This window comes from Myotis brandtii, unplaced genomic scaffold (genome assembly GCF_000412655.1).
Source record: "Myotis brandtii unplaced genomic scaffold, ASM41265v1 scaffold131, whole genome shotgun sequence".
In the NCBI taxonomy this organism is placed as follows: domain Eukaryota; kingdom Metazoa; phylum Chordata; class Mammalia; order Chiroptera; family Vespertilionidae; genus Myotis; species Myotis brandtii.
The window spans coordinates 5,595,644-5,609,704 of NW_005354632.1; the positions used below are offsets into that span (position 1 = coordinate 5,595,644).

Below are 14,061 nucleotides of genomic sequence, written 5' to 3' on the forward strand. Positions count from 1 at the left end.
TCCCTCCCTCCCTCTTTTCCATCCCTCCCTCCCTTCCTCCCTTCCTTCCTTCGACATTAAAAACAAACTAACAAAAGAAATTCATGGAGAGTCCTGAACCAGGTGCTAAGCATGGAGACATGGCCTCAGTCGTTGACAAGACTTCCCCGTTGTAGAGCTCACTTGGACATGTGCCATGTGCCGCTGGCCATTTCCAGCAGCAAGAAAAGAGGCCTCAGGAAGCAGCCTGTGGTTGAGAAGCTCCCGCTCAGTCGTGGCTGTGGCCACCATAACAAGCCTCTGCGTTTCTGGAAGTGGCTGTGATGGGCTTGATAACAGCCATTCTTAAAGGATATTATTCAGTGGCTGCAAGGGCCCTTCCCGGCCTTTCTGGGCATCATCAGTGCATCTCCTAGGAATGGGCACTTCATCAGAGGCGCTAAGACTTCAGGAATCAGAATACAATGAGCAACTTAAAAAAAATATTTTTTTTTATTGATTTTTTTTTTTTTTAAAGAGAGGGAAGGAGAGGGAGAGAAAGAGAGAAACATTGATGTGAGAGGGAAACATTGACCGGCTACCTCCCACACACCCCCTATCAGGGATTGAGCTCTAAACCTGGGCATGTGCGTGAACCAGCAACTTTTTGGTGCATGGGATGACGCCCAACCAAACGAGCCAAATGGGCTAGGACATGATGAGAAACTTTTGATCTGGGAATTTTCCTTTTATGATATAGGAACAATCCTTTGATGATCTCAACATTCCAGTGGCACTTTTGTCTTCAACAAGCTCTTGACTTGTATATGAAGCAGCGTTTACAACACGAGTTTCTGTCTAGTGCAATGGTTCTCAACCTGTGGGTTGCGACCATCGGAAAACACATATAGCATATCAGATATTTACATGATGATTCATAACAGTAGCAAAATTACAGTTATGAAGTAGCAACGAAAATAATTTTATGGTTGGGGGTCACCACAACATGAGGAACTGTATTAAAGGGTCGCAGCATTAGGAAGGTTGAGAACCACTGCTCTAGTCCTTGGGTGGCCATGCTTGACTTGAATATATTTGTTAGGTTGGATTATCAAATGAATCTTTAACCTTTCCTTACAGAAGGCAAAAAAGCAAGCAAGCAAACAAAAAAGCAAAAAAAATAAAAAAATAAAAAAAAATAAGGCATTATTTTATTTTTTTATTTTTTAAAGAAGTGGCTTTATTTTATTAAGATTATAGATTTTCTATCTTAGAAAGCAGTATTAAAAACCAGCAGCAAAACTTCAGTATTTGAAATATAAATGATGAAGTTATTTCTTAAAATCAATAACTTTGAATCAACTGAAAAACCAATGTGCTTTATAAATATGCCTTTGAAAGTAGTTTCCATATCATCGTGGTGAGTATATTGGCTCAGTGGATTGCAATCCGAGTGCAAAGTATGCTGTTCCATTTATAAAAAGTATAAAAGTATTGAAATGTCGGAGGCCGTTAGTAGCATCCTCAGTGAACAGTTCTGGGCCTACTGTGTGAAAGGCACTTAGGTAGGTACTGGGAGCATTGTTGTTTGAGAGCTATTTCAGGCTACTTAGAGGCATACCCAAGGCTTTATCTAGAAAGCAAAAATACATATAAGTATACGGTGGCACATGCAACTTGGAGGCTAGAGAATTGGATGAGGGCCCTGGTTTGGGGTAGGAACACTTCATTGAGAAAGTGGTGTATGACGTGATGGCGGATCTGAGACAGTTGGCGAGGAGGAGAGTTCTAGGTAAGGCTGGCATGTCAGGTTGTGCCATACACAGGGCACTGCATTCCAGGGGTCTTGTTCCCATCCCCAAATCGATGTAATTTATTCTTCCTGAATGTGAAGCAAACATGATGCGATCATCCTCTTTAGACAAGTGGTCTAGAGTGGATGATGAGCAAAGTCAACGGAAGGGTGGCAAGTACGTAGTAACAGTTCTGGGCCCATCTGCTACCCTGAGAATGTCAAATAGTCGTGAACATCCAATCACAGGCAGCCTTTTTATTGCTCACATTAGCAACTTAGCTCGGAACGAGGTCAAACCTTTGGAGACCACACGCTGTTCAGCCTGCGGGCCTTGGCCTTGGAGGTTGGAGTCATGGGCAACAGAGGTACTCACATCTTCTCTGCGTATGGCACGTTCAGCAGCTGTGATTTCCTCCCCATTTCACCACTGGGCCCAACAACAACAAAACAACTCACCCAACATTTAATTTTAAAATCACAGTTGATGTACAATATTAGATTATTTCAGGCATACCACCCCGTGATTAAACATTTACATAATTTATGAAGCGATCACCCCGATACATCTAGTACCCACCTGGTGGCATTCATAGTTATTGCAGTATTATTGGCTGTATTCCCTGTGCTGTACTTTACATCCTGGGGACTATTCTCTAACTACCAAATTGTATTTCTTAATCCCTTCATCTTTTTCCCCTGAAACATCCCTCTCATCTGGCAACCATCAAAATGTTCTCTGTACCTATGAATCTAAAAACCCTAGCATTTTTGTTTTTAAGATGTTAGTTCTAGTCAACTTCATGGTTGTTTGGGAAAGAAAAAAATATAGCCCTAGCCAGTTGGCTCAGTGGATAGAGCGTTGGCCTGTGGACTGAAGGACCAACCCCAGGTTTGATTCCGATCAAGGTCATAGGCCTGGGTTGTGGGCTCGATCCCCAGTAGGGGGCGTGCAGGAGGCAACCAATCAGTGATTCTCTCATCATTGATGTTTCTGTCTCTCCCTTCCTCTCTGAAATAATAATAAAAAAATATGTATTATACATACATACATACAGTATATATATATACACACACATATATATACATATACATACTAGTATATGTTTTTAAAAGAATACAGACAAATTGAAAGGAAAAAGATTTTACTTTTAATTTCCTTCTTAAATACCCATAGCTACTTACCTGTTGGGCATGGCACAACTTCCCTCATCACTCACACACCGGCACCCCCCACTTCTGGTCCTGCATTGATGGGCTCTGTACTGCTTTCTAATCACAGCAGCTGCCGTGCACCCAGCTTCACAGAGGCAGGCCGTGGCAGGAGCACCGTGCGACCTACTGTTGGAACTTCGCACTGATCTGAACCAGTGGTTTGTGTCGCGTCTGATGGGTGTGGAGTATTTCTGTGATTTTCTTGAAAATCTGAAATCCCCTGCAGTGTCCCTGGGTGTTTGCTCTGGTGTTCCAGGGCACGTTGGTGCGCGGTTTGGGAACCACACCGTGATCTTACATCTCGATCGTGGGAGAGAGACTGGAGATGACTTGCCTCCTGGTCTGGGTAGTGACCCAGGTCGGTTGTCAGATGGCACAGCTGGGTGCCCGGCCGTGTAAACCCTCCCTCCCTTGTCACAGCACCCGTGTTTATAGCTGCATTTCCCCTGCTGGTCTGACTTCTGTTTGCAGCCCAGCCATCCTTGCTGAGTCCAGCATCCTGCATTTTATAGCCAGTTGTTCGGTTTGTGTGCAAGTGGGTGACACAGTTATTCCCGAGTCTCCGGTGTGGAGCTGATGCTTTACGTAAACCGTGTTCACCTAAAGCACACAGGGCCGGGACGCTCAGACAGCACGACTGGGCGAGTCTAGGACGTGTGGGCTGGTTCCCTGGGAGCCGAATCACACAACAACATACATAGTGTGTGGAAGTGACACGTCGGTCAGTGCACGGAGGCCACCAAGTCCCCGCCGTGACGTCGGAACCTCTGTTCCCTGAGGACGTTAGAGAGCAGTGAGGCCGACCTTACCTGCACCGCCTCTTTCTGTTGCAAGTGACAGATGCTGAAGCCAAGGGCGGAGGCGCTGGTTCTTCTGACAGAACTGGCCCGTGTAATTGGCCCATGTGATCTGGGAGCAGCCTGGTGCTCAGACTTGGGTTTCTACATACCATTTGCAGGTAAATGGAGACAGGCCTGCTTGGAGAAATGGCTGATTCCAGAACCAGAGCAGAGGAACTGGGCGGTGGGCCTGGGACAACATGGTTGCAGGAAGGAGAGTCCTGTCCAAAGGACACTGGGCGTGGTTTGAAGGCACCCCCGGTGTCAGATTTGGGACAGTCTGAACATCAAACAGAATGACGGCAATTGATTGTTACACAAGAAAAAAAAAAGTGCATGGAGGAGTAGAAAGGCGGAGACGGAATGAAAGAATTAGAAAAAGCACTATTTTGCAGTCCCAAAATGGAATAATGGAGGCAACAATTATCAACGAATGCTATAAATCCATGATGAAAAATAATTGGGAAATAGGACAGCCACATGATTCCAAATTCTCACCCCAGGTTTTTTTTGTTTTGGTTTTTTTTTTTCTTTTTTCTTTTTACTGATATAAAGGGGGACATGTACCTTTACAACAGAGAGATGTGGCAGTATTCATCTGAACGAAGTGATCAAGCTTAGCATCAGTAATAACGGGATAGCATAACGTTCCGTGTGCTCTGATGTAATGAAAGAGAAAGTTCACAATATGAGAGTATTTTTGCCAAAAAGTGTTTAACTTGTGTCTAGACTTAGCTTTTGGTTCACAGGAAATACAAGGGGTGGACGAACAGATTTCAATAATAAGACTGACAAAGTACGTCGATTAAGGGGTCATCAAATTTGAGGAACGCCTGGAACAGCGGGAGTGTACAGTGACCTTTGTCAAACCCAGCAAATATTTGTGGGATGCAGTGGAATCGAACTAGTGAAGGGGTGAGTCAGGCGAAGACTGGTTCTAGACAGAAGGGAAGGCCTGTTTTACAATCCACTTCTATGCCTGCAATAATGGCCACATTTCACAGTATATACAGTATTTTACTTTCAGCGGTAATACTTGCTTTCTGAATTCAGGGCCAGAGCACTGCATGGAAGTCCCGGTCGCCTTTCCCACATAGGGGGCCTCTGGCTTGGGCGAGGGCTCCTCGGGAGGGGGCGGGTGCAATTATGTTTGGCTCCTGGGTGAGCGATGAGTCGGGCACTTAATTATGTCCAAAGAGCAGTTGCAGAAGCCGCAGGAGAGTCATTATTGTCCGTCTTGGCTGCATGCAAGGCTTTTAATCTGTAAAGAAGCGCTTCTGTGCGGAAGGGCTGCGTGCAGAGCCACGCCGGGTCCCTACGGTCTCCCCAGGATGTTCAGAGTGAACGCAGTCCCTGCGTCTGCCACGGCTGCTGCCTTCCGGGCTTCAAAGGGCTGGTGCTTCCCTGTGGCTCTAGCCCCTGCGGCCTCAGCATCTGAGGGGGGTTCCCGTTAAAGGGTAACGGTCCGTGTCTGAGTTAAGCCCCTGGAAAAATCTGGATGTTTCAAGTGGAGAGGAAGTAAAACGTGCCTCTTGAGAATTCAAGGACAAACCAAGATGAGACACAAAACAACCAAATGAAACATCCACGGCGCTGAAAGGAAAGGAACGGCGGCCGCAGTCCTTAGCTCAGGGGCCTCTTACGTTCTGGAGGTGGATAATTTTATGTCACGTGCCTCATGGCAGGGGATATTTCCACACAGGATGCGTTCACTGAGGGGTGTGTGCACTTGCTTAGGTGGGTCGGTGTTTTTGACAATGACACTGAGTTCTGTTGGTGTTGGCAGCGTCCCTGGCATCTGCCTGCCCTCGGCGCCCCAGGGCTGTGGATGAGCCGCGTGGGCTCTTGTCCAGGCTCCGCTTTTCCACTTGGCCGTTCAAGGACTTCATTGGGGTGACTGTCCCTCTCTCGTGCACGACTAGCTTTCCCCTCTCTAGCACGTTATTCCCATCAAAATAGGGTCATGTTGGAGCAGCTCCATTGTGTTTGAAAAGTCCTCTTCTCTCTCTCTCTCTCACTCTCTCTCTGACTACCTCCTCAGTCCTCTGTTTCCTTTTGCAGCAAAATGCGAGAGTCTGTATTCTATCTTCACCTTTTCTCTTCCCATTGTCTCTTGAACCTGCCGCCATCCGCCGTTCATCCCAATCCCCACGTGGCCCCTGCTTTTGTCTCGGTGGCCCCGGGGCCTTCACACTGCCGGTTCCGTGCACAGCGCTGGGCCGGAATCTTACCTGACCGTCAGCGGCTGCTGACCCAGCTCACCACTCCTCCTTCCTGGCAACACACTCTTTCCTTGCTTCAGGGCAGAGCTGTTCCCCGGGCTGTTCTCCTCTCTCCCTGGTCGCTCTGCTCACCCTGGTGGGTTCCTCCTCGTCTCCTGGCCTCCTAAGCTTCCCTGGCCCCAGGCCCTCTCCTCTCCTCTCCTCTCCTCTGCCTTCTCCCTGGTTATGTCAGACAGCATCATGGTGAAAACCATGGTTGTGTATACTCTGTGTGGAGTGCACACCTGTACCCCAGACTCCAGACCCGTCTATCCAGTTGCCTGCTGCCCACTTCCTATGGGATGACGAACGGGCATCTCAACTCGAACGCAGCCAGATGTAACACCTGTCTCCCCGGGGCCTCTCTCACCGGATCATTGCAATAGCCTCCTGTCAGGTTTGCCCGTCTCCATCCTTGCTCAAGCCCCTTCTACTCTACATGCAAAACAGCCTGAAAGACCCTTTAAAAATATCAGATCGCGTCCCTCCTCTGCTCCCAGGCCTCCTGTCTCAGTCGGAGTACAGATCTGTCCAACAGGGTCCTTCATTCTCGATCCCATTTCCCTCTGCTCACCTTCCCCCCTGCTGGTCACGCAGCTGCCCGGCCATGTCGCCCCTTCCTCAGACATCCTCAGTTACTGCTGCCGCGGGGCCCTGGGTAGAGGCTGCGTTAGGCTGGAGGCTCTGTCCTGGATTCTTTGTGGCCTGCGCCTCACCACCTCAGGTCCCTGCTTACCTGTCCTCTTCTCTCTGACACCTTCCTTCTCCAACCATCCCATTGAAGCTCGCCCCCACCACCCTGATCAGCCCTCCCAAATCCTCCTCCTGGCTGTATTTTTATTATTTTTATAAAATATATTTTCATTGATTTCAGAGAGGAAGGGAGAGGGAGAGATAGAAACATCAGTGATGAGAGAGAATCATCAATCAGTTCTCTCTTGCACGCCCCCTGCTGGGGATCAAGCCACAATCCTGGTAGGCGTGTGCCCTTGACCTGGAATTGAACCATGACCTCCTGGTTCATAGGTTGACACTCAACCACTGAGCTACGTGGGCTGGGCCCGGCTTTTTTTTTTTTTCTACTGCGCTTATCACCACGTGAAAATAAAAATAACATTTTTGTTGCCGGGTTTGTTCTTGTCTGTCTTCGTAGAACATGAGTTTCACAAGGACAGACATCTCGTCTGCCTTTGTCACAGCATGTGCCCTGTGTCCAGGACGGGTGGCTGCTTGGTAAATCCTGCTGCAGGGCCATTGAACAGCAGCCTCAGAGACAGGGCTTCTTCCTGGTCGCTTTTTACGGCGTTCCGGGTGCGACCGAGGACAGGCAGCGTGGGCATGCGCCACATAATAATAGCTATTTCTGTCCCTCAGTTTCTCTGTTTGAAGAACATACGGACCTTCCTCACAGCCTGTTGCGAGACGTTCGGAATGAGGAAGAGCGAGCTCTTTGAGGCCTTTGACCTGTTCGATGTCCGGGACTTTGGAAAGGTAATGTTGCATTTTATTTTTTCATGTATTTTTTTTTTTAATTGGCGAACCTTTAAGCAAATACTTGTTTCTTATCTTGGACATGTGACTTAAGTGGCCTACATGTCTGAGGACCAGTATCGTTTCCCTCCAGTCCTCTCTCTACCCCAAAGACTCCTCATTTTGGAAGTTGGGGATGTTCTGTTGCCCCTCTCTATTTTGACTTGGGGAGGTGACTTGGGGAGGACACCAATCACTGAAATGTTTGAGATGGTTAAATAACTCCTTCACTAATAGCTATTTCCAAGGACATTTGTTACAGGGAATGTTTAAACGTTATGGTTCTCGTGTGTGGCCCAAACACTTGTGTGTACCAGGTGACTGGAATCACCCTTTCAAAAGTGATGGTCACTTATTTTGTAGTCTTTGGGCATAAAGTTAAACTTCTTACGTGTAAGAAGCCATAAAAGAGACAGGCAATGGCGTGAGTCTCCATCCCCCGCCTCTAGTCCTCCTGTGAGCTCTGAGGCCCCCCTTCCACCCCCCAAAGCCCCACATGCATCCCGGCAGGACAGGGGCAACCTGTGCTGGTGTCCCACTCCCTGTGTGCCCCCCTGGGACTCTGCCTGGCCTCCGGTCACAGGAAAACTGCCCCCACCCAAGGCTCCTCGGCTTGGCTTGCGGTGGGTGCAGGGGGCCTCGGGGGCCTCCCTGGGCCTGGCTAGAAAGATCCTTATTGGCTAGTGCCTGCCGTGGATCAGCCACTAACACATTTCCCGTCTATTTTTCCTGCCCAGGATGAAGCGTTTGACATGTAAATCTCTCTTTTTATAATTATCTGTTTGAACTCCCACTCTTATTAGAAGTTTGATGTTTCTTCCTCGAAGTATTTTCCATCCTGAATTATTCAAGAGTCTCCGGGGTGTTTGTGGCCCACGGGGCCCTAATGAGCCTCACTTCCAAGCACCACGTGGCACTCCCTCTTCAGCCCAGGTCTGCCAGCCCGTGCCCTTGAAGATGGGTCCTGCGAGGTTCCTTGGACGGCTCTGACACCCCCCGCCCCACTGCCTTCTGCGCCCGCAGCACTTTATTTAACCTCCATGGTGACCCGCCGGGCCACATCCCCCAGCTCTGTGGCGAGTTCTTTTCAGGGGCTCCTGGGTGCTTTCCTGCCAGCACACTTGGGTCAGGGTCTCCTTATTATTAACCGGCTGCCTCCTGCACACCCCCTGCTGGGGATCGAGCCTGCAACCCGGACATGTGCCCTTGACTGGAATCAAACCCAGGACCCTTTAGTCCACAGGCCGATGCTCTATCCACTGAGTCAAACCGGCTAGGGCGGGGGTCTCCTCATTCTACCTCTATGGAGGTACCGACTCCCACTGTCCGAGCAGCATTGGGGACCTCTGGTCTCCTTCCTCCCAGAAGGCCCGGACTTCCCTGCTCATCAGCCAACTGCCAGCCTGCAGCCGGCCCAGCCCACCAGGGTCCCCAGGAGACCACCTCTGTCTGCCCACAAAGGCCGCCTTCACGCCTCCCCGTCTGACAGCCGGGGGGCTTGCCTGTATTTACATAACTAAGCTCTCCAGTGATTCCCTCCGGACAAAGAAAGCTTGGTCCAGGGCCTCCTTTGTGTCTGTTCCGGAGGAGAAGGGGCAACAGCCTCTGGCCTTCCCCAATGTGGGGGTCTGGTTGGCTAGCGCCACTGTGGCATCATTAGCAGGATCCTCCTTTGTTTTTGCACAGAGCGACTTTTTGAGGAGCCTCTCCAACTCTTTCACCGTCTTTGCTGGTGTATTTCACCCGGGCAGTTAACACCAGGCAGATTTTCCCATTCTCACCGCGTCTTACAGAGCCCTGGTGCCCGGGCCATGCAGGGGTCATTCTTCACACTCTAGTGATTATTCAAGTGCATGTTGGGTCTGCTTTCTAGTAGTTTTTGAGCCAGTTCACAAAACCCTTCACTGTTTTCGAACCTTAATACAGTTGAAAACTTCTAGAAGGGCATTGCCCAAGGAGCCTCATTGTCTTGAGAAATGTGAATGGGTAGCTTCGGAAAAAACACCCTTGTTCACATGAGTTGGGTTAACACTGCAGGCCATGTCCTCCCTCTGTGGGAGGGGTCTGGCACACTAAAGGCACTGACAAGTCCTGCTTATGAGACTGAAGCAATGTGGTTGCAAACTATGCAGACCTTTCCCAGAGCAGCAGCAAGAGGGACCCAGGGTGAGCTCTCATTAGGGCTGGATATGACCTGTGAAAGGTAAGGAGAGAAAACGAGGAAATAACGGAGCAGGTGCAACTTAGCTCGTCCCTCCCCCCCCCCCCCCCCCCCCCCCCCAATATAAGAAAAATCTAATGGCATTTACACTCACTTTCTGTAGATCTATTTTGCAACCCAGTCAGTATTTCGTGTTTCATTTTTTTTGAAGGTTTTCACTATATTTGTCCATTCTTCATTTTCCCTGTATTTCATTTTTGGTGTTTTTGGCACTTGCTGATTATCAGGTGGAGACTTGGTCTCTCTGGAACACTTCAAACCTTTTTTTTTTGGTGTGTGTGTGTGAGAGAGAGATTATTTCTTTTAAAAATTGAAATATTCGTTGTTTTGTACTAGGAAACTTTCTAGGAATAGGTTTCTGTGCTTCCGAGGTTATGGCACATACATGCTGTTTATTAGTACATGCGTCCTTCTTCCATCTCAGCTGTGTTCAGAGACCCTCAGCCCTGTCCTAGTCCTTTCAGTGTAGTTTATCCAGGGCGCACACATACGGAGCTCACGGAGTCTAATCTGCTGCCATCAGTGGTGAAGGTGATGGCTGGGAAGTCCACGGGGGCTTGGTTAACTCCATTAGGTGGCATTACAGTAGCCCATGACTTGTCTGTCCCCGCAGCGGTGATGCAAACCCTCGGCCTTCAGTCCTTCAGCTGTTGTGCGTGTTTTTGGCATTGCTGATTATCAGGTGGAGACTTGGTCTCTCTGGAACACTTCAAACCTTTTTTTTTTGGTGTGTGTGTGTGAGAGAGAGATTATTTCTTTTAAAAATTGAAATATTTGTTGTTTTGTACTAGGAAACGTTCTAGGAATAGGTTTCTGTGTTTCCGAGGTTACGGCAAATACATGCTGCTTAGTACATGCGTCCTTCTCCCATCTCAGTTGTGCTCAGAGACCCTCAGCCCTGTCCTAGTCCTTTCAGTGTAGTTTATCCAGGGCGCACACATACGGAGCTCACGGAGTCTAATCTGCTGCCATCAGTGGTGAAGGTGATGGCTGGGAAGTCCACGGTGGCTTGGTTAACTCCATTAGGTGGCATTACAGTAGCCCATGACTTGTCTGTCCCCGCAGCGGTGATGCAAACCCTCGGCCTTCAGTCCTTCAGCTGTTGTGCGTGTGTATTTCCTATCAACGGGCTCCTGTGGAAAAGGAGGGTGGTGGTTTCCGTGTTTATTCTCCCGGTTATCTTTTGGACGGCTGTGCACATCTGTAGGGCCCCGGGAGCCCTGGCGCTGGCCCAGTGGGCAGAACGGAGCGGGGGTGGGACTGGATGCGTGCGCTCCTCTGCGCAGGGGCGGCAGGAAGTCAGCTCAGGAGCGTTCTGACCACCGAACAGCTGCAGGAAACAATTCTTGAAGCAGCTGCAGCAGTGGGTCAGCCATGCACGCTTCCTCCGGAGAGACGCCAGCTCTGAGTCACTTGTTTTCTACCTGCAGCACCGGGTCTTCAGAGGATTGCAGTGGAGACATGTGGGTTGACTCTGGACCTTCTGCTGCTTAGACGGCCCCTGGGGCCTGAAAGGTCCCGCTGAATCAATGTGTCTGAGGACGAAAGGTGTCAGGACCAGCTGGTGGACGGGGCCGTCGGAATCATTGGGTTAGAATGAATGGATGGCATTTGCATCTCTCAGGTGTTCTCCTGGGAACTGTGTGCGCCCAGTTGCACGAGTGTGTCTGAGGACGAAAGGGGTCAGGACCAGCTGGTGGACGGGGCCGTCGGAATCTTTGGGTTAGAATTTGCATCTCCCAGGTGTTCTCCTGGGAACTGTGTGCGCCCAGTTGCACTCTCAATGTGCTGGGTGACCCCGGCATCTGCTTTACCTTGCTGGTCTCCTCCGGGGTTTCTGTGTAAAGGAGCTGAGGGGTGATGCTTGCCGCTTCTGAGTGGGCAGGTGCCTTATAATTGCTTCCACTCTGTAGCTGCCTCTCATAATGCGTCTCAGGATGACCACCCTAGCGTGGTTGTATTGTGGTATGGGAGGTTAGAGTCCACCATTGTTACTGGTCAAGTCTAGGTTAGTTTTTGTGTGTGTGTTAATCCTCACCAGAGGATATTTTTCCATTGATTTTTTAAGAGAGAGTGGAAGGAGGGGGAGAGACAGAGAGAAACATCGATGTGAGGGAGACACATCAATTGGTTGCCTCCCACATATGCCCTGATCAGGCCTGGGGATTGAGCCTGCAACCCAGGTATGTGCCCTTGACTGGAATCGAACCAGGGACCCTTCAGTCCACAAGCCGACGCTCCATCCACTGAGCAACTGGCCAGGGCAATCGGTCAAGTTTTGATGATGATTTATAGCATCGGGTGTGGGTTGGGTAAAGTTACAAAAATGCACTGATGGCCAGATCCAGGTCGGAATGAACTCTGTGCGTCTGCCCCTGATGCCTCTGAAGCTTAACATCGCCTTAGTATAATCACTGCTGCTGATTTTCTAGTAGCCTTTAGGTTTTTGGGAGGAAGCAGCAGAAAAACATGGATTTATTGACTGTCAGATGATAGAGTACAATTTCTTAGAGAGCTAATAAAGTATAATTTCATGACATTGTAGATAGTGAAACTACTATGAACTGTAATAAAAGGGAGAGAGTATTAGTGAACATTGCTTTTTCAAAACATTTGTTTTCACTTGGAATTTGGTCAGTAGACTGCCCCAAGACTTTCATAAGTAATTAAGACATTTTGGTAGATAAATAAGCAACCAAGCACACACATCATCTTTTCTACACTGTTCTGGGCTCACAGTAGACTCCCTTCTATAGTACCTGAAAGATTCTTAGTGAGGGCACAGAAGTTTCCCACGTAGCAACAGTTCCAATTAGTGGATGGTGAGTTATTTAGAAAATCATCATTAATAATCCATTTTTCTACCCATGGACCCTGGAACAGCATGGAATTAATTCATAACTCTTCTATGGGACAATCCCTCAAACACATGAAGATCGTTATCTTGCTCCACTAAGTCTCTTCTGAAATCTTTCCATTTTGTTTATCACCTGCCCAAATCTGAGAATAACTTGAAATATCTTATCAAGACAGCACATATCACATGAGCAGTTAAAGATTACAACACTTCAAACCGAGGAAGTGATGAGAAGCTAAATGGAGGAAAGGGCGCTGTCATCATACCCACGCGTCTGAGGATGAAACTTATCGCCCAGCTGTCCTGAGAAGTCAAGGAAAAAACGTAATTCAGAAAGCGAGCTTTTGAACTAGCCGCAAAGCCTTTGTGTCCAGTAGACTTTGTACAGAACAAAATAAAAAGTCTCAGAATGAAAAAAATTACAGAAATAAACCTACAGAATTATAGAAAGACTACTATTCAAAATAGTTGTGAACATTAGACATCTGCTTTATCCGCCATTGTTACATGCACATACTTTGCTAAGAGGATTAAAACAGATAAACGTTGTATATAAGGTTTTCAGCATAATGCCTAACACATGAGAGGGTGCTAGAAAAATGGGAGCTGATAAAATATATGTTTAAACATCATTGGGCAGAGGCAGTGACTTCTTATAAACCCACTGTTCCCCTTTCCTGACACGAAACCTCTCTTTCACTACTGTTTGCATTGCGTAGTGTGCATCCCTTTGAGGTCAGGGTATGGACTGAATTTCTCTTCGGAAGCAAACAAGAATGAGAGGAAAATGTAGATAAAACAACATGCACGAAACATTTACTACAGATGGCTCCATAATAATCAGCAGCCTCGCTATCATTTGTGACCCATTAGAATTGCATTACATGCAGGCTGAACCATGTGAAATTGCTAATATTTGACACGCTTGCAGTTTTATGCGGTTTAACCCAGTATTTTGGCTCTAGATGGCTTATGAAGAAGATAAGTAATTGTTTTAAAACGAGAAGAGCTGTCAGTGTGGACGATGGAATTGATATTTTCTGCATGCTTTTGTTTTTTTGTGTGTCTGTGGTAAAACTAGAACCAAATGAGCATGTGTTGTAGGGCGTATGTTTTTCCTTCAACATAAAAAGGGGAACTTGGAAACAGCAGCGGCACTACTTCTGTTTCTGTAATAGAAAAAGTTCTTGGAATTAGTCAGGGGACCCGGCTTTGCGTCATACAGAGCCCTCCAGTTCTGTCTCCTGGATTGGCGGGCCTGTCCTTGGTTAAATCATCTCGTGGCTCGTCAACCAAAACGGAGTGTTGACTATTTATTTGAAAATCCAAATGGTCACAGATCTGGCTCACGTTTAGCAGGCTGTGTGTTAATTAACATAAGGTCTGTA

At 48.0% G+C, this 14,061-nt stretch overlaps 1 protein-coding gene across 1 annotated transcript in view; it reads left to right on the forward strand.

Moving 5' to 3' along the window:
- Positions 1-14,061, forward strand: part of VAV3 (vav 3 guanine nucleotide exchange factor) — a 166,563-nt gene that overhangs the window by 18,910 nt on the left and 133,592 nt on the right. Inside the window, exon 3 of the mRNA XM_005860122.2 lies at positions 7,440-7,556. Within this exon, the coding sequence (XP_005860184.1) occupies positions 7,440-7,556 (117 nt within the window). The remainder of the gene's footprint in view (positions 1-7,439; positions 7,557-14,061) is intronic.